The sequence below is a fragment of the Varanus komodoensis genome, unplaced genomic scaffold (genome assembly GCF_004798865.1).
Source record: "Varanus komodoensis strain SLA01 unplaced genomic scaffold, ASM479886v1 scaffold53, whole genome shotgun sequence".
NCBI lineage: Eukaryota > Metazoa > Chordata > Lepidosauria > Squamata > Varanidae > Varanus > Varanus komodoensis.
This window is the reverse complement of record NW_025336126.1, coordinates 5272596-5293847: the sequence shown is the minus strand read 5'-3', so window position 1 is coordinate 5293847 and position 21252 is coordinate 5272596. Positions and strand designations below refer to the sequence as shown.

Genomic DNA, 21252 nt, shown 5'->3' with positions numbered 1-21252 from the left:
TTCTGCACGGCTCAGGCATACAGCATCTGCCTGACACGCAAAAGACCTCTGGCTCCATCCTTAGTGTCTCCCGTTAGGAGGAGGAGACAGTAGTCACGGGGGTGCCCCTCTGTTTCAGCACAGGACAGAGTAAGTTCTGCCTGCCAGTCAAGAGCTAATGGAACTGACAGCAAGGCGGCTTCCCATCTGATACACGGGAGCAGACGTGTAGTTGTGCCTGCTGCTCGTCTTCTCGCACGTTTGCAAATATCATAGCAACTATTACAAAATGTGTCATATGCCTCCAGACCTCTCGTTTGAAGAAAGCAAACCTCAAACACACACTCACTTGGGGAAGTGGGGAGCACACCATACTCAAAGCATCCACACCAGAAAATGAGCATCTGCTAGGATGGTCTGGCACGACTCCCGTTACATTTTGCTGACCCACTACAAGCCTCCCCAACCCTGCCCAACTTCCCCTTAAGCACACTGATGATCCAATTCCTGGTCCTTTATTTAGCTCAAAAAACAATGAATCAGAGAATTTAGCCGAACAACCCAGATTGCTTTGGGAAAGTGGGGAGAAACGGGAAGCCGCTTGGCCTGTTGTGCTTTTAAATCTCAGGTGCCGAAGATCATGGGGAATTCTCAGGATGCGTCAGTCAAGGTGCAAAGGAGGACAATAAGTTATGGTGACATTTGGGGTGACTGGGGGAGAAGGCGAACAAATTCCACGGAGATCCATCCCGAACAGGGATACTTGGAGTCACCAAGAAATGCTGCCTTGAACCTTGCAACCTAGGGAAGGAAAGAGAAGGTAGTTAAGGATCCACACACGTTCAAAGGCACTCTTATAATTACTATAAATTTTTCAGAAGGAGTTGGTGGTATTAACATGCATGTTCCAGGGTTGTCCTGGTCACAGGTAAAGTCATCTAGATACCTCAAAGGCCAGGGCGGACATTCTCATAGTCTGGAGTGTCATCTTCACTTTCTCGATCACTGATATTAACTGTAGGAAGATGGAAAATGATGTAAAGGGAGGGGAGGGGAGAACACTTCACACACACACACAACACACACCCTCCCTCCCTCCCTTCAGGAAGTTAAACAAAGAGATCTGAAGGGGAATTATTGCTTTGCTGAAAAGAAGAACTTCATCTCCAACTTTTATTGGCTTTTTTCACTCACCAAAACAGGGATCTAAGACAGTAGCCTCTGCTTCTAGCACGTTGACATATTCACCTGTGGTGGTAAGAAGCAAAAGAGAGATTGTTACACTTAAGGCTGAGTGGCGCTACATCAGCACCTCGTCCCCCATCCTAGCACTGTCAGCACAGTGCAGAGCCATCTTGGTCCTTCCAGATGTTTTGATCTACAGTGGAAGGGCCTGTAGCTCAGCACAGAGTCCTCGCTTTGCATGCAGAAGGTCTCAGCTTCATGGAGAAACTGGAGGTGCTTGGAGGCCCCAAATCCCAGGGGTACCTGCCTAAAGCGATGTAAATATCTTGGGGAGAGAACTTCTTGGTGGCTCTTTGATTTTTTTTTCTTTTCTCTCTCTTTTTTATTCTTATAAGTGACATGGGGAATCTAATTCTGGGGTCAGTATTCAGTCTTTTGGATTATAGAATAATAAAAAACAGGTATCAATTTAATAAGTGATGCATCAGTCATCTCTTAAGTCCACTATCTTAAGTCTGTGACCAATGCAAGCTTGAAGGTAGGGATGAGCAACTTGTGGTCTTCCAGATGTTTTGGCCAGGACCTCCCATCAGCATGCAAAACCGTGGACTGCTTGGAAAAAGGCGTGTTCCTCGGTGCCTAGCTCCCATTGTCCCCAACCACCTGTAGATGGGAGTTGTTGTTCAACATAAATGGAAGGACCTAGTTTGGAGAAAGCTGGTGCACAAGAGAATTGTAGCCGCCCCAAGGCTCATGAGATGGGGCAGCATATAAGTTGTCTAAATAAATAAATAAAAATAAATAATAAGATAGAATAGGCCACTTGAGGAGTGAAGCCAATTCCAAAAACAACTTCCATCCAGGATGCTATCCCTGCACCTCTCTGAATCCTGATATTTATCTTTTATGCCTAGAAAAGAAAAGTGGCTGTTTTGCAACAGGTATTCAGTCCTTTTAAAAATAGAAAGAAATGTAGCAACTCATTCAAGACTGTTCTCCCAGTCACAATTTGAAAGTACACAGTCCTTCCTTTGATGCTGTTATTCTGTGCAAACGAGGCTTCCTTTTAGATGCGGTCTCAGCATCTTGTGACCTCTTCGCCTCCCCCACTCACCAAGGGAATGCCGCTGGGACTCAGGTATATTCTCATACTGCTCCACTATAGAATCTGCAAGAGAAAGATCAGGTATTTGGGTGGGTAGGTGTGATGGGATGCAAGAGGGCATGTGGGTTAAGACAGAGATGTGCTAGAAAAAGTTGACTTTTAAAACAGTTGTGACAAGAGTAAGAATTATCCACCCCCTCACATTACTGTATCTGTTGTCACCAGTACAGGCAATACTTTATTATGGGGGGAAATTCATAAGAATGCCACAGTGGCTAGTGCAGCTTTCCCAACTTAGCACAGCCCAGATGTTCTGAACTACAAGCCCCATCACCCCCAGCCAGCCATGTGCCAAGATTAACCCTCACTCTCCTAGCCAACCAGGATCCAATGAGGAGTCCAGAAGCCAACTCTCCGCTCATCCATGAAACACTCTGTGGCGGATTTGAGCATACAGCCTACCCACATCCTTGCCTACCTCACAGGGTTGTTGTGGAAATAGAAGCACCTGAGTGGGGAGAATGACGTGAGCTGCTCTGAGTTCCCTGAAGGAAATACTGAGTGCAGAGGTGGGGCAGCCCATTGCATGGACTCACGCAAAGAATCACAAGCAAATGCTTTGGACTTGCAAAGGCCTTCCAGGATTTCTAGGACTACCTTCGCCCCACCTGCCTTCTGCCAGATGTTTTGGACTAAAATTCACAGCATTTCTGACCACTGGCCATGCTGGCTGGGTTGTACAGAAAGACTGTTCTAGGGGCACAAAAGCAACTTCTTTTTTTAGCAGCTCCTTGCGAAAAACCCATGCCTTTGTAGGAAACGCCTGCTGCAGAATCTTCCACCTGGTGCAGTTTCTTTTTAATTAGAAAGTTTGGAGTGTGGGGGAAGACGAGGACAACACTGGACCAGCGAAGAAGAGGGATTTAGAAATCCCACTGCAAGGTTTGGAGGTAAGGTGGAAGGATCAGGTGATGACATCTTAGGAAGATGTTGCAGGAAACACTTGCCCCCCCCCACCCCACCCCACCGTCCTCCAATCTATTTTCTCATTTAGGTGAGAAGTTTTTAGAGGATAAAAATTGCTGCGGCAGATTAACCTAGCACCATTTAAGAGGGCAGCACAGGGCTGATGCCAGGGGGGCCAGGGCCATTCCCGCTGCTGACTCACCTGAGGAGGCATGGTCCTCCTTTCTCTGCTCTGTCAGTGGAACGTCAGGCAGCACCTCACTGTGTGGGGGAAGAGACCCGTTTAGCTTCTGCAGCAAAGCAGCCGCCTTGTCCCAAGCTGGGCCCAGAGGCTCCTCGCTTCCCGGCACCCCTGACGCTGCCTGGCAGCCCCTCTCCTGGGCCAAGGAGTGATGCTGAGAGCCTCGACCAGGCTGAGCCGAAACGCCACCGAGTCGCCCCCTCCCCAGAATTGCCTGCATCAGCTGCCGCTGTACCTGAATGGACAGTTTTTCCTCTGCTCTCTACGTCCAGTTTCCCTTTTGTATCTTGTCTACTCAACTATAAGCCATTACTTTTGGATGGTGAACTGTCTGGGGCTGATTGTCAAAAACGGTGCATGCAAACGTGCTCAGAATGAACAGAGGCAAGTTCAGGCTGCAGAGCACTGCAGTCTCGGCCTGGGATTTTACAGTCTTGACTTTCCCCAACCTGGTGCCCCCCAAACATGTGGCACAGTAACCCCCAGCATTCCTCACCACCTGCCATCCTGGCTGGGGCTGATGGGATCACTGTCACTGATGTGAAGCACCTCCTTGTAAGCTCAGAGGTAGCTCCCAGATGGTCCGGACTACAACACCCCTCACCCCCAGCCACGGTGGTCAGTAGTTGGGAATACTGGCCATTGTGTCCCCCAGACTTACGCAATAAACTGCCATGCCTATTCCTAGCTCTGATCCATTATTTTGGCCCCAGGACACTGCTGGACTACATCTTCCATCAGCCATAACAATGGGCCAGTCTGGGAGTGAGACACTGGGAGTAGGTGCTGTAGGCCCCAAGCTCCCATCATCCCCAGACAACCTGGCCCATGTTCCTGGCTGATGAGAACTGTAGTCCATTGGCATCTGCAGACTTAAGGGCCAGGGAAACACCGACCTGGTAAGGCTTGTCCCAATCCCAGGACTTACATGTATTTGTCGATGTCGTTCTCTTCATTGTCCATGGTACAGGCCTGCTCTGGAATCAAAGAGACCAAGAGAGGTGTCCTGCATGTACTTCAACATGCAGAGCAGAGTCCCCAGAGCAGAGCAGAGTCCCCAGAGCAGAGCAGAGCAGAGCGCAGAACCCCCAAGCCCCACCAGGCACACAGAACATCGTCCCGCTGACCCCCAGGAGGAAAGCATCATAGCCCTGCTCACAGAAGCTGGCCCAAAACACACCACGGCAGAACTCAAGAGCACAGCAGGAAAAGTGCCTGCTGAGCCCGTCGCCTCAGATGTCTCATGCAAGCCAGCCATGCTGCATTCGCCAAGGCATTGCAGGAAGGGGGTGATTCCTGCTACTACTTACCTTCATTTTCATAGCTGGGAACACTTTCTGAAAAGAGGGTGCATCGAAGAATATGAAAAAGGCAACAAAGAGGTCACCGTTTAAGGCCACCCAACACCGAACGAACAAGCAGCCTCCTCTAACCGCCTGTGCTCCAGATGTGCTGGACTAACTTGCAGAGTTCCCCACCAGCAGGCTGGGAAGGCCAGCCCTTCGCCCCCCAGACATGCTCCTTGTGCCCTCCCACCGAATCTGCTTCATGGGACCAGGTCTGCCAAGGGTCACGCATTCCAACAAGGGGAACGTCCAAGCCTAAGTGGCCAGGGAAGGGACCGTCCAGGAGAAGACGCCCCAGGGCACCCTTTCCCACCGAAATGGCCGCCCTCATGCATTTTGCTACTCACCATTATCCCCTTCGGTTTTGATGAACGATGCCGATTGATTGGTAAGAGTGTATGGAGGGCCCCTGCAGTGAAAAATGGGGCGATGGGGGGAGAAAGGTTAATACTTGTGTGAAAGGGCATGAAGACCTAGGGAAGTCTTCTTCAACCTGCAACCCTGATAATTTCCGGCCAGCGTAGCCAGGAATTTCCCTGCTTCTGCTGCCTGCAGCAGCCAACTCACTCTGTCTAATGGTCAAGCCGACATTGCTTTATTTTCGAGATACAGTCAGTGCAGGGTTCAAGTACCAGGACTTTTTGGTTAGCAAGGATAATGGTACGTATCATCCGTCTCCATATCCCCTCCACTCCCCCAGAGCATCCATTCTTCAGAGTTTACATGTGAACCTCACAATAGCTGGAGGGAAAATGGGTTTTCCCAACAGCAGTATATTTTTGTGAGCTGTTTGTGCTCATGAAAAGTATTTTCAGCTGGCTTGGTCTTGAATGGATGATTAAGATCCATAAACTTTACAGATGATCCAAACAATACATTGTCTGTCTGTTTCTCACACACACACACACACACACACACACACACACACAGAGAGAGAGAGAGAGAGAGAGAGAGAGAGAGAGAGAGAGAGAGAGATTAAACAAGGCATCAACACAGCCATCTGATTTTTTTTAACTTTGTCTGCCTGTCTTCACTATGACTGTCAGCCTACCCTAACCTGGTGCCTTCCGATGCACTGAACTACAATTCCCATGATTCTCAGGGTTATGGGAGTTGCAGGCTCACACATCTGGAGGGTGTGGGTTCAGGGAAGGCTGGTGTATGATTTTAAATGTACCTGGCTGGGTTAGATCACAGTTCCTCTGTTCAAACAGGTGGAGAAAGCTGTGAAAGGCACCGGCAGACTGAAGCGCATGGCTGGAAGGCATATTGGCTCACTCACAAACACACTTGCACAACAGCACGGGAAGGAGCGTTGCTCCAAGGTGTGTTCACAAACATTCAGGGCTTGCTCACCTTCGTGGGTCCGGCTGGGACTGGATGGCAGTCCAAGGGGGTGCTGTGTGGAGGGTCGAGACAGAAAAAGGACACCGTTAGCCTTTGCAAGAGGCCTGGGCAAGATTCCAGCTTTCTGCTCACCTTCCATGCCCAAGGGAAGCGGCAGCATGAGATGGTGAAAGGAGAGCACAGGCTCAGACAACGTGAAGTCATATCAAAGGTCTAGGCTGGGGGCCCAGCATCTGGCTGTGAATTACTTTCTTCATCAAGGAAAGCTCGGAATTAAGCAGAGGAAGGACGGGGGATGAGCAGCCTTCCGCTGAGGGCATCTTCACTCGGGGGCCACTTGCTGGGCTGAGCGGGCTGAGGACTGAAGCCTGCCCACCTCTGGCTTAGGAAAGCCATGCTTCTGATCCTATCAATTGAATCTGGATGCTGTTAGTTGTACTTGGTTCCCACCGAAATCGATCATTGATTGATTGATTGATTGATTGATTGATTGAAGGCATTTATACCCCGTCCTTTACAAGATCTCATACAACAAACAAAGGCAGCATTCATAAAAAATAATCTAATAAAAGCACTATCAAAATAATAACCAGATCTTAAACTTTCAGGAAAATAAACAGGGGTGGGCCTGACACCAAAATGAATGTAATGTCTGATCTCCTTCAAAGAGGAATGCGGAGAAGGACCTCTGACCCGGATCTTAGGGGACAGGCAGGTGTATAAAGAAGGAGATTTGGATGGGAGTAAGAGAAGATGACTGTGAAACAGCTGCATTTTCTGAAAAGCGGGATTTCCAAATAGGACGGAAGGGACAGATACTCACAGGGAGGACGTCTCAGCACCCTGAAGGTCTTGGTGTGGGCATTGGTTGAGGGCCTGGGGAAAGAGTAATACGGATTTCCTGGGGAGCACAGCATTTCTGCTTGACAGAGGCGCCCCCACCAACCAGCCCCTGCTCTTCTCCTCCCTTCCCCATAGCTCTGGGTGGGACATCAGGAGCTGCCTACTCGGACCACTGCCCCCTCTTGCTCGACCACATGGGCACCAAGGGAGATCAAAGCTCTTTCAGCCAGAGGGTCAGACCGAGTTTGGGAGAAGAGGCAGGGGAATGCACCGAAGCCGGAGAACCACCAAAGGGGAGGATGTGGAAAGGCGGCCAGGGACCAGGGGAAAGGGAAGGGGCCTGCCCATCTAGGGACCTCTGGAAGGTCAGATTTAGCCTACTGGTCTGAGATTCTGGACTTCTCATCTTGGCTAACTGACCCTCAACAGGAGTTTTTCTTAGCTTTACTTGAAGACCCTCGAGACTCAAAGCAAAAACTCTACCAGCTACATCCTTCCCCTCGAGTTTCCTTCCAACTTAAATGTACTTTAAGGGAGCGCAGAAGGCAGATATCTTGGACTCCAATTCCCAGCATTCCTGGCCACTGGCCATGGAGGCACAGGCTTCTAGGAGTTAAAATTTCAGAACCTGGAATTCTACCTCTTTAAGAGCACTACTTATGGTATGAGAGATGGGAATTTTCATTGTCTGAAAGGCTGTTTTAGTGTTACTGTCACCAGCAGTTTTTCTTTATTGTTGTTTCACAACTTGACTTTTGTGTACTATCTTCATCTTATGACCCGGGGAACTACTTATTTTAAAGAAAAGATTGAATTTTTTCACAGTCAGACACTGTGCCTCATTTAAGCAGGATGTCCTTGGAAGAACATTAATTGCAAGCATGTTTTGCGCTTTTCTATGGGGTCACATCTCTCTGTATGCCACTCACATCTTTCTCAGATGCTGGTTCCCTGTACTAAGGAAATTCATTCTGCCTGGGCTCAGACGCATTTTGCTCAGGAAACCAGATTTTATTTCTTTTTGTTTTTAATATAGAAATTGCAGCTGCCCGGCTGCAGAAGTGAAAATTGCCTATAATTCAATTATTTCTTTTGTAAGTAAAATAGCTGCCAGAAGGAATGGTTCCCCAACCACACCAGTCAGACTATGCAGTATGCCACGACCATGAGAGAAAGGCGTTCCCAGAGCATGCCTATTGAGGTTGTGACTCAAGGAAGTGAGTCAAGCCATACCCTGGAGGTTTGACTACCTAGAAACAGTGCCTAGAAACATTACCTCAAAACACTGCCTAAAGAGAAGAAACACATCTCCAAAAAAAGGCTACAGGAGATCATGGATCTGCACAGGCTAATTTACAGGTGTTTCTTCTGTAGCAGGTGCATATTCAGAAATAAGAACTTGTGAGGCTGACTGAGCAGGTGACTTGTGTCGCCCTCGAGACCACCAAAGGTTCGCCTTCTGGTTCTTTATGCTGAAACCAGAACTGGGCAGCCCTGCAAGCGAAGGTTCATCTTTTGTCAAGTAGGACATATGGCCATCCTAAAGCCAAGGAAGACCCTTTCTCTTTAAAAGGAAATGGAGATCCATGGATTCAAACAGCAGTTCAGACAATAGGAGACGGGAGCAAAACTGTTTTGTAATTGGGCCACTTTAAGACTAGGAGGGGTTACTTCTCATACTTCAGAAGAAATCTATGTCTACAGGACACCCAACAAGAAAAACCCTGTTAGTCTAGCTTTCTGCATCTAGTGTTCCTCCTTCCAGTCCTTTAAAAACATTCTCCTTTTTCCCAGTGGTGTAGTGGCACATTTTGAAGAGCAGGTGCTCAGAACCCAGAAGCAGGCCCCACAAAGAAAGTTAAAAATTCCAGGAAGTGCCTTGCTCTGCACCAGCAAAGCAGTTCTTGGAACAAAGATTTCCATCCTGCCTTAGGCGGCAGTCAGACCGGCAGTTCACCTGCACCGGGGGCAGCAGAGCTTTGTATATGGGTTGCTGGAGACAGGAACTGGAGAGAGTTGCTGCACTCATAAGCTTCTCACAGGCAGCTGGATGGCCACTGCGATCAGAACAGTGTGAACAGAATCCTGGCCTAGACGGACTGTTGGTCAGATCCAGCAGGGCAGCCTTGGTGTCCTGAACGTGGTTAAGTTGTGCCTGACTGATGCCAGCCTTCCTCAACCTGGTGCCCTCCAGATGTTGGTGGACTGATGCAACCCAACACAGCTGGAAGGCATCCAAGGAGGGAAGGTGATGTCCATCAGCTGGTAGCAGCCAGAATGCAGGGCCAACATTCTTTCCCTCTTGACTCGGTCCTTCCTGTGCAGGGACTGGAACTGAAGACCTTCTGCACTCCTACTGGGCTCTTCTACTGAGCTAGTGGCCTCTCTGTTCTGCCTGTCACTACAGCTGCTGTTGTTCCGTCTCTATACAACTTGGGGCCAAAGTTGTCTAGGCAATTCACAAAGGAGCCTATCGGTAAGACCCTTGAAATACTGAGGGCCAATGTGATGGGGAGTTGGGGGGGTGGTTAATGTGCTGGACTAGAAACCTGAGAGATCCAGGTACTAGTCTCCACTTGGCCACAAAGTTTACCACTCACTCCTATCCCAAGCTACCTCACAAGGGTGTTGTTGTAAGGATAAAATGCCTTGAATTTCTCACAAGTAGAATGAAGGTAGGATATAAATGCAAGAATAATAAATGTTAACAGAATATGCAGCTCAAACCCTAATATCAGCATGTCCCGCCAGTATATTGACCTTTTTATTTGACCAATATTTTAACATATAGTAATTTTAATTATGTTAGATTTGTTTATTTTAAATAGATTAGTTTTATGCTCAGTGCGGAACAGTAAACTTATTTTATTGAGGATTGAGATAATGTTGTAAGCTGTCCAGAGACGACAGTGATGGACAGCCTACAAATTTTCTAAATAAATTTTATTTATATATATATATATATATATATATATATATATACACACACACACACATATATATATATATATATATATACATATATATATATAAACACTTGTGTTTTGCTTACAAATTGCCTTTACAACATGAAATGAAATAAAATGGGACCACCAGGCACATGCGGAGAGATACCTGCCCACATCAGGATAGCTCCTTGTTTCTGCCAAACACACACCTGCTGCATTTGGCCCACAGATCCCACCTCTCCAAATTTGTCCAAGCTCAGATTTCCCGCCGGCCACCCACTTTGCCTCGAGGTAAGACAGTGAAGGACTTACTTGTATTGGTAATCATCAACAGGTGGTGCTGTTGCAAAAGAAAGACATCCATTAACAGATTCCCACAACCCAGGAGTGAGAAAACCGTGGCCATCCAAATGGGATCTGGACTCCAAATCCCACCAGCCCCAGCTAGCATGTCACTGGCCAGAGGTGATGGGAGTAGTACTCCAACAAAACCAGCTGGGGGGATACTCCCCATTTCTGCTTTAAGTTCTTGGAGAGTGAAGAATGAAGGAACCTGGAATTGTTGGCTCCCCAGGAAAGGAGAGGTTTGAGGCAGGCTGTCACTAGATACTTAAAAGATTTAGGGGCCCCGGCACAAGCCATTTAGCTTAGGAATTATGCTTCCTTTGGCATCAGTGAAAAGTTCAACAAGTTCAATTGCCACATGCCAGAGATAGAAATCCCCTTCCCAACTTGCCCGGGCTTAGAAAACTGACACAAGCGGATGCCTTTTTCTAGGTCTAATTCTCATGCAGGAAGGATTGGGGTGTGCATCTTGCCACCCCTTGCCTCCCCAGCTGCCGTTTGGCTCGAAAGTCCCCTGCCGCATGGTCCTAATGCCCAGGGACCCTGCTCCACACACAGTCATCCACTGGCACCAGTGGGCACTCGGTGGCATAGTTTTGGGGCTGAAATGGGATGACCCATAGCCTAGCAAAGCCCCCAGCGCTGAGAAGGTGCAGAAAGGAGAGTGAGACCTAACTGTCTAATTCAGGATCCCGGCAGTCGGTACAAAGTGCGAGTAGAACGATCAGCACTGGGATCAGCGCCAAAACCCAGAAGATGTCACCCATGTGGAAGGCATCCATGGCCCCTGCCAGGAGGACGGTGGAAATACTGTGGACTTGGGGCACGTGCAGACTCCGGGTGAGACACCGCATCGAGCAGGCTAGCAGTGCAATAGATCAACAGCCCTGTGGGAAAGAGCCAGATTCTGTGATTGGTGCATTGAGTGGATAAAACAAGGCAACAGGTAAAACCAAAATGGATAAGCCCCATGCCCTCCCCTCCCGAGTTCCAGCAAAAGTATCAGGAGCAACGCACAGGGTTCAGCTGGGGCGCTTTTATCGTGGTCCAGTAGCTTCTTGACTTGACCCAATGGGTGTTTGAGTGCTGGTATGCAAGAATACAAGTAAAATTGCTGGCTCTGGGAATTCAGCCTACAGAACAGCAGCACACATTCCTGATTTCTCACTGGTTGGGGGAGTGCAGAGGAAGAGAAGCAAGACAGGGAAGAAGAGCCAAAAACAGACGAAGCAATGAAAGGAGATGGGGGTGAGGAGGTGGGGCTGCCCTCCTGAAGTGATCAGCTCAGGATTTTGGAAACAGTGTTCATCTGTTGCTTATCTGGTACTCCACCGTATGGGAAGAACAAGGGGGTGGTGCAAAGACAGTGAGCAAGAATGAGGAAGGGAGGGAGGGAGGGAAAGGATGTGGCAGAAAGGAAGGAACAGGGTGAGAGAGCACACAAGGGTAGAAGTAAGAGGAAGAAAAGATGTGGTACAGTCATACACAAGAGTGGGGGACCCCACACTTCCCTCTAGCCGCTGCCCCCAACAGATTTGCTTCCAAGGGAATATATCCCTCGATAGGCAAGTTCCTGGCCCCTGAGGCAGAAAGGAAAGAGCTTTTGAGATCTCATCCTTCTGGCGCATGCTTTAGAGCAGATGTCTCTTCCCCATCAGTCAGTATTTGTAAGTTGGAGGATTCTAGCCAGAAAACAAAGCAGATCCAGCAGACGTGAAGTCAACCCGAGCCTGCCTTGAGACAGTGGATTCCGAACTGTTCAGCATCAGGGAATCCTTCCATTTCTAGAATCCATCAGTCAAGGATCCTTTCTTACCTGCCAGTGAAGCCTCTGCATATTATAAAAGGTTCTGGGAAACACAAGGGGTTTTTTGTTCTGCTCCTTTGGGTACTGTAAAAATCCCAATTCTACTTGTGTCTTACTGTACTCTGAAAGCAAAGGCAGCCATGTTTGCCCATAAGGAAGGAAAACAAGAAACCAAAAATTCTGCCAAAATGCACAGCAGGGCAATACCTATTAGGGCCAATCAAAATATCACTAAATGACAAGCAGGGTCCAGAGTTCTTCAGAATTCGTCATCAGGCTGAACATTAAGTACAAGTGCCAGACAGGGATAGAGAGAAAAAGATGAGTTGGCTTGGTGTTAAAACTTTAAGCAGTTAAAGCCTCCAAGTTCCTCTTAACACCTACTTTAGTTAGAGGCTAATGGCAGAGCATAGGAAGAGATAGCCAATGCTTTATTGTTTAATTTTATTGTGTACTTTTCATTGTAAAATCCCAACGTAGAGTACAACAAACAGAACACAATAAAATCATACATCAACCAAAACCCTCAACTGAATGGGAGCAAGGTAACACAGGTCATCAGTATGCACAATTTTATTTTATTTTTTGTTTTATTTATATCCCACATTTTCTCCCTCCAAGGAACTCAAGATGGCTTACATAATTCCTCTTCTCCTCTCAGTTGTATCCCCACACCAACAACCCTGTGAGCTAGGCTGGGCCGAGAGTCTGTGACTGGCCCCAAGTCACCCCGTGAGCTCCATGGCCGAGTGGGAACAAGAGCCCGGATCTCCCGAGACCCAGCACCACACACCTCCCCACTAGACCGCACTGGCTGTCCTGTGGCGCAGCAAAGCACACTGCCTCGTGAGCCAGGGTGAGCAGACCGGTCTGTAGTTGGCACCAAACGCACATAAGCCTTGGTACCAAGCGCATTTGGGAGCAAGAGGGACTCCCAAGGCAGGGGACCTGTACAAAAACGTCCTCCCTCGGAGCGCTGAATGTCGAACGCCGGGCAAGCACAGCGCTGTCAGGAGGGCATTCCTACTCCATCTTAATGTACAGGCGAATAAACAAGGGGAAAGGCACTCCAGCTGCTCTCCAGGTCCGAAGCTGTGCAGGATCTTGCATGAAAGCACAAGCCCTTCATACATGGCTTGGTAATTCATCAGCAGCCAGTGCAACACGGTGCAGTGTGATCCCACGAGGTTGTCCTCCTCAGCAGCCCAGTTGCAGCACTTCGCGTTAGCCAGAGCTTCTGGGCCTTCCTCACAGGAAGCTTCATGTGAAGCACATTTCTACAGTGCCGTCTCAATGCTACCTGTCCAGGGATGGCGATGTAGCAACCAAAGTTGGGGAAGGCACTCCAGTCTAGCAGTAGCCCCCAACTGCACCAGGCCTTGTTCGAATTATTGCACTTTTATGGTGCTGGGACACCAGAAACACACATGGACTGGCTGGTTCCCCATGTCTGAGCAAGCCAAGAGAGACAAGTGCTTGGGTCCATAACCGGCCTTAAGAGAAACATTAAAACCTAAAAAGCTTGCTTGCCATTTATTTACAAAGCTGACCTTTTCTGAGTCGGGTCCTTGGTCCTTCCAGCCCAGTATGGTCAAATGGTAGCAGCTCTACAGAATTTCTCCTGTCCTACCTGGAGATACCAAGGACTGCAGCACAGATTCTCTCTGCTAAGGAGATATGGCCCTTTTCTTGTGATGTTTTGGCCAGGCCTAATAAAGGCATTTCTGTCATGAGGCATGTGAGAACGTGCCCTCTTCAAATCAGCATGAAAACAGCAAATCAAGTCTACATCATTTCTTTTCACTTCCAGCTTTGTTTCAGTAATGCAACCATGCCTTCATCCCCAACGTAAGCAGGACTAGAATAATCCTGGAGTTAGAATCCCATGTCATCTATGTTGCTGTTGTTAGTCGCAAAGTCGCGTCCGACCCATCACGGCCCCATGGACAACATTCCTCCAGGCCTTCCCGTCCTCCACCATCCCCAAGTGTCCACTCAAGCTCACACCGACTGCTTCAGTGACTCCATCCAGCCACCTCATCCTCTGCCGTCCCCTTCTTCTTTTGCCACCTATTGTGCCAAGAATCTATACGATACGATGTCATTTATACAATTAATTAAAAAAGAACCCTCCAAAGTATCTACAGAAGTTCTCTCCTCAAGATATTTACAGAAGTTTAAGCAAGTGCTCCTGAGATTGGGGCTGCAGGCACGTTCCGTTGGCTTGTGATGCCAAAGAAACATTCTAGGGGAACGGGCTCGGTTCACTCAGACCTGCAGGACCTCGTGATTCCTCTGCACAGAGAGTGAGCTGCTATGCAAAGGCAGCCATGCCTTGCGCTTGCCCATCAGCGGGAAGGCAGACCAGAGCATGCGGGTTGTGAGGGACGGAGTGGGGAAGCAGCTGTCTTTCAGGGGTGTCACTGCCCAACCATGACTGGGCGAGCTGGTAGCTCACCTTCTCCCATACGGACTTGTGCAATCGTTAGGGTGACTGGAAGAAGTCGTGCTGGTTGCCCAGTGACCTGCTGCCAGCTTGAAGCACCCAGGAAGTGGGCTTCCTTCATGGTGGCGCCTAATTTATAATCTGGAGGAATTCTAAATCTGGGAGGCGACAAGTAGAACACGTTCCAGGCACCAGTTAAATTCCCACTTCTTCCCAAAGCTACTACCCTGTTTCTAACCATGTGTTGAAGTGGTCTTTAATTCGTTTTAATGCTTTATTAATATTTTATATAAATGTGTTAGTAATGGTGTAATTTAATGCACAGCATGCTGTATGAGAGACTTTTTAATTTTCTTGTAAACCACATTGGGATAGCAGTAGCTAAATTATTGAAATCAAGCATGGAGAGCAATCGTGTAACGAGGTGGAAAAACAGCAGCGATAGGTGAAAAGAGAGACTGCTTCCTACCAAAGGGGCCTGAAGCTCATCCAGCTCAATCCATGGAGGACTGCATGGGGCAGGGGGAGGCGTTTAGCCACGCAAAAGAATCTCTGTGAGGCGAGGTGGCGAGAAAATGGCAGGCATGGGTTTGGGTTCGTGGTTTCAGGAGCTGAAGTAGATTTTGGCATAAGCAAGATACAAACGGGGCTACAGGCTATAATCCTCAACACAGTTAAAATGGATGTCACTCTCCATGGTGAGAAAGTGCAGATAATTCTGGATTTGAGGGACAGCATGTTGCCTGGCCACAAAAGCAAGTGTGCCGGGGAGAAGTCGGAGACAATTGCTAAGAGAGAAATGGTCTATTTTTCCCATTCACCCGCTGCGCTTCCACACATAGGTCCTCTTTCAGGCCAGTGGCTACAGTCTGAAAGCACCCTTATTGAAACTATGCAGGTCCAGTTCTTACCAGTCACTGGACAGGAAACCACCCAGAATCTCATGTACACTCCCTTGAATTCCAAAATGGAAGAGAAGACATAAGTTATTGTCCACAGGGCACAGACATACATCAAGGTAGGAAGGCTAATGGAAGTTTGCTGTGGGCTATGAACTTCTGTGTTTGTCAGATCGGCGCATCGACCAATTACCACCATGTCGTGATAGGTCGGAAGATCATGCGGTTACTTGGACCAGACACTATTACACTTCAAGGCCAGGCTAGATTTAAGTCTGCCGAATCTGCTTTGTTTTCCGCTAGAACCTCAAGGGCCATCAACTGATCTGTCTGCAAAATGGCGTCTACCAAAGGCCAACAGAGATCGGCAGAAATGGCACTTTTGAACACAAGCTTAGTAGAGCGGGAATTTGTTCTCAGGACCTAGACAAGAGTTTGCACACAGATAATAATCATCACACACACATAATCCTGCTGAAATAATCGGAAAAGCCTGCTCATTTTTTATACAAATATTACATCAATACGGATACTGGAATCTACTCCCATTTTTCTCCCTCTGCCTGCACCTGCATGCAAGCTCTCTTGATTTCAGCAACCTAATTCAGGAAGTCATCTTCGTTTTTGCAATTGTCAGACCCTTGGAATCTGGAAATCCTTGCTGGTCAATAGCAAATCACCTGGAGACCAACCAGTAGTTCCCAATGTTCTTTGCCACACTCGGCAAATGCTTGCCCAACCTGCCGAAGTTGCTCCCAGTCAATCAGACATGCCCCTTCAACAAGCTCTTTTAGTCCTTCTCACACTTGGCTTGTCTCGATAGCCCAGAACGGCCCATTTCGGCCCTCCCCTACCAGATGGCCTACAGAAGTGCTGGGACACAGCTCCCATAAAGTCAGCCAACATGGGCGATGCTGAAGTCTCTTCACATGAACATTTTTGCCAAAATGCCGGCAACGGAGCCTGGGTCTTTCTGCACACAAAGCACACGCTCTGCAGAGTCCCTTATGCCAATAAAGGGGTGACCACACTTGGGATAAGCGCCCCATGGGATGCCACCACCCAGAGGTTGTGCCAGAGCTTTTATTCCAGCCTTCTGCAACCTCATGCACGCCACGGGTTTTGGACCAGAGCTCCAAGGATTCCTAACCACTGGCCGTGCTGGTGGAGGGATTCTAAGAGTTGTAGTCCAGCATATCTGGAGGGTGACATAATGAGCAAAGGTGCTCTATTCAACACAGAAGATTGTCTTTGTGCAGCTCGGGTGTCGGAGCTCCCATGTTCTCTGGGAGGGGGGTCCTTGCCCCCTCCTTCCCCTCACTGCAGCAGAGTGTGGGAAAAGAAGCGGGAGCACGGGTGACTCACACCAGTGATAGCGACCCACAGCCGGATTTGGCTGCCTGCAAACAAAAGCCATGCTCTGTGTTGTGGGTGCTGTGGGAGGGAATACGCAGCGAGAATTTTGCAGCTGCAAGGCAAGTTGCATCGTTTTGCTCATGCAAGGGGGGAGAAAGGGTGCTGAAACATCCCTTCATTCAGCACCCAGAATGATTGAGTGGCAGGGGGAGGGGGAGAGCAGAGAAAGGGACCGGGCCTGCAAGAGGCCCTGAGCTGAAAGCACAAACCCTTCTGGGCAACGTTGCATTCGACAGATTCAGCCAGACACCTGGTCTGCTCTCCACAGTCATTCCACTTGATTGGAGCCCTGGCAACAGGCCAAAGCAACCACAACCCACAGGTCTCGTTACAGTGCGGAAATGGGCACCAGGCAGAGAAGTTGTTGGAAAGAATTGGGGCAAGCTGTGACACTGGGAAGGGAAGGAGTAAGACCCTGGTCGAATTCAAGGGGGAACTTTACACGAATAACTCATCACTCCATTCTGATTCTTCTGTCCTTGGCCATAACATAACGCGTTGCTATCCTCGCATTCTCACGTACTTCAAGCCAACTCATTTTAAGAGAATTTACGAAAAGAGAAAAAAACAGATTGCATCAGAGCAGCAAGTGTGGGAATCAAACATGGGTGGAGGGAAGCACTTTGCATAATTTAGGATATATGCCTGGCACTGACATTACATGATTTCGGCGCCAGGTCAAGATCTTTTTATTCTTCTGTAATTTTAATGTTTAATATTTTAAGTATGTTTTATGCTCAGCCATGGATTATTTTGTATTTTTTGAGCATACATGTATTTATTGGAGTTGACCTTGTAAGCCATCCAGAGACCCGCAATGTATTGGACGGGATAAAAATATCCAAATAAATAAACAATAAAATAAAATGTTTTTAATGCTCACATTAGTACAAATCTCCTCATCCTGCCTCATAGTTCTCTTTCAGCTCAGCCACTTGGGTCTCTGCTCCCGTTTTCTCATTTCTTGGTCCCAATTCACTAGGTAAGTCCTGATCTGAGATTACACCCCTTCTATGGGATCTGTAACTTGACAACCCAGAATATGGCACCGTCAGGGCAGGGGTCAGTTCCTAAATGCTTGGCATCCCACCACAACCCTCTTTTGCACTTCCCCCAACTCCCCCTGTGCCCCCATGTGCAAACTCACATGTAGGATTCTTCCTAGTATCGCGCTTGGATGAGGTCTTCTCTGCTGTGGCACAGATGATGCTGCCGTTCAGTCACTCGAGCAGGAAGGAAGCACCACTGCCGCCAGCAGGAAGTCAAAGGGCAGATGCACTAAAACATGATGGGGTGGGAAGGGGAGAGAGAGAGAGAGAGAGAGAGAGAGAGAGAGAGAGAGAGAGAGAGAGAGAGAGAGAGAGAGAGAAATGAACACGTACCAACAACTTCTCTCTCATTTAGAAGCACAAGCAAAAATACCCAGCAATCAAGAGGGACTGCTAAGCCTTCTTTAGACCATGCCTTGCTCCTGAGAATACAATAAGTCACTGTACAGGTACCAGCTTTCTGCCAATTCCAAGAGGCTCCATCCATCCAGATGTAACCCAGAGCACTGCAATCTGGCCAAAGAAATCATGCCATGCTCAAGAATGCCTTGGAATGACACACTGGATTATTTGCTAGTCAGCTTGAAGTAACCACCTATGAACAGTTTCAACCACCTGTATCCCCTTTCCGGGTGTTTTATCCGAAACACTTACTTACATTGCTGTGTACACAAGCTAATACAAGTAAAACCAATGAACAACAGCACTTTGTGGACCAAGAACTTGGAGAACTTCTCTGCAAAGCTGGTGACTTTGAGTGCCAGAGGCAATGTGAACTGAAAGTGGCGAGGCTAGGGAACTGTTCTTTTAACAGGTAGCTCAAAAGATTTTTAGTTCAACTGGTACTGTTCCATGTACTCTCCGAGGCGCTCCTTTTAGCTTTCCTCCACTCCATGTCTTCCCAGCTGGTGTAGACTCTGTTCCAGTCATGCTTTCTTCCAGCTCTGTGTATGTACTACAATGGGTGGGAGTGGGGCTAACCTGAATGGCATTTTTTCAAGCAAAATACTACATAGATTCCTATGCATAGTGGTGGTTTGCCTCCCCAACTTAGTTGAGGAACAGCAACTTAGGAGGCCTGAGAAAGAGACTGTAGCTGTGATGCTCAGGAGAGAGAAGTTTTATATTTCCAAAGAAAGCAATGGTGAATCAGTGCACGAGGAAAAGATGCTCAAAACCCAGGAAAGCCAGTTGCGTGTGGATAAGGAGCATTCAGAGTCAGTGATGTTTCATTTAGATTTTTTTCTTAATATATTGCCATATATAAGGGACTATCCAGGCATGAATAGAGGAACAAAGGTATACTTAGAATCAAGCTGTAAAACTTTTCCTGGACTGTACCATTTCAGGCTGCAAGCTGGGGAGGAGCTTTTGCTCATTTCAGTGCTCCTCCAAGAAAAACAAAAACCTACCCAGTTGTCTGGAGTGAAGTAGATGAAATGGGGGGAGCCACGTGCACTTCACCCATGCATCTCCTCTGTTCATGAATACTCAACGCTATGGAGTAGGTCTATTCTTTGGATCCGGAGTGAACAGAAGGTAAATCTCCTGGTGCTTTAGACTTCAACTCCCAGAAGCCCCACCAGCAATGCCAGTGCTCAACAATGCTGGGGAGTGAACATCTACAGGACTACTTTCTGCCTACCATTGATTTTCAGCAGCCTCCCTAACCTGATACCATCCAGATGTGTTGATTGGTTAAACTACCTGGGAATGATGAGAACTGCAGTTAAACACATCTGAAAGGGCACCAGGTGGGGAAGGCGGTTTAAAAGGACAAACAGTTTGTGGAGGAAGAGAAACCCATCTTCTTTGTTTCTCACTGCTCCCTTTTCTCCTTCAGACTCACTTCTGAAGTGAACCCACTTCCACTATTATGTGAACAGAGAAAACGCAATAGCTGTCTCACACCTTGCCTGGTTCTTTGAAGCATTTGGCCTGCTCCTTTTCTTGATGAAATCTCATTCATCAGGGAGTGGAAGGTATAAATGTTACTTTATACAGCCCAGCTCTTAAACCAACCTTTGTTTCCAAGGTTAGAAGAGCCATGGAGGCCATCTCTGCAAACCAAAGGAGGAGTTCAGTACTAAAAGACAATTAACATGTCAAGGAACACCTACATTGAGCAAGACACAAATGGAGATCAAAAAGGCTAGCATAAATATATTGGCTTATTTAGCATGCTTATCTGTTTCAGCTCCCCACAGAAGAGATGAGCAGGACACCACAGGAACGACACCCAACAAATCCAATCACCAAAAGGTTTGTATGTTTTCCAAGCTCATCTTTGCCATTTCAAGGCCTAGAAACTTCCCCAGAGAGGTCCGCCTGGCGCCATCATTATTTGTTTTTCGGCGCCAGGTGAAGACCTTTTTATTCAAGCGGCATTTTAACTGTTAATATTATTGGATTTTATTTGGCCAGGGCGGCTTATTTTATACTGTATTTTTGTATTTTTAATTTAATGTTTACATTTATTGTAATTTATATTATAATTACTTTTAATTTATTGTTGTAAGCCGCCCCGAGGCTTCGGCGAATGGGGCGGCATAAAAATGTTTTAATAAATAAATAAATAAATAAAACTTGCTTTAAAGACAAGCAAAAGCAGAGGCTGAACTCTGTACCTAGTACTAGACTTGGCCTTTGTTCAGCAAGACTGAATATGCCTGACCCCTATCATATAAACGGAATCCAAAAGTCACCATCTTGAATCATCTATCCTATGGGACAAAATGCTCCCAAAATTAAAACCCTGGAGAAAGAAACACATCTAATTCAGTAACTGCTGCTCAAAAACTAAACGAATAAACTATAGTGCCAAGTGGCCATCAAATAGAAAAGGTAAAATAGCTTCTCCTGAGCTCTGGATGTTTTGAACCACAAGTCCCGCCAGCTGGGGTTGATGGAGGACATCAGGTTGGGGAAATTTCTCTGTGTTTAAGTACATAATACTTAATACGTGATATTAACTTAATACATGATAATTTACAACAGCAGCCACCTTCTTGTATTTCCTCCCTCTACTCATGTGAGTGTCTGTATATTAGGGTTTGATTTTATATAGTTATATATAAAAATCAATCCTGCACTTGACAGAAAGGGCAGTAGCCCTTATAAGCTTACACAGAGCAATGCAATGCAGGTCTTTAAGTTGCTGCAAGACCCTTAGTCTGTTGCTACAAAAACACAACAAATAACCATCCCTTGGAATGCCACTGTGGAAGCCGTCTCAATTTTTACACTCATTTGCACACAAAAAGCTAAAAACATCACCTCGTGGCAATTCTAGCAGAAAAATAAAGCCAGCCAAATGACTCCATGCCCGAT

The 21252-nt window shown here is 47.4% G+C and overlaps 1 protein-coding gene across 1 annotated transcript; it reads right to left on the bottom strand.

The window, feature by feature from the left end:
- Window positions 1–484: 484 nt before the first annotated feature.
- Window positions 485–18121, bottom strand: LOC123032335. The gene is made up of 13 exons (XM_044448144.1): window positions 18021–18121; window positions 10982–11192; window positions 10273–10300; window positions 6993–7045; window positions 6179–6221; window positions 5170–5231; window positions 4787–4813; window positions 4405–4453; window positions 3438–3496; window positions 2279–2332; window positions 1174–1227; window positions 926–994; window positions 485–780 (listed from the first exon to the last, which is right to left on the bottom strand). Exons 2-12 carry the CDS (start codon window positions 11157–11159, stop codon window positions 927–929), a joined length of 675 nt encoding a protein of 224 aa, XP_044304079.1. The 5' UTR covers window positions 11160–11192; window positions 18021–18121; the 3' UTR covers window positions 485–780; window position 926.
- Window positions 18122–21252: the final 3131 nt, after the last annotated feature.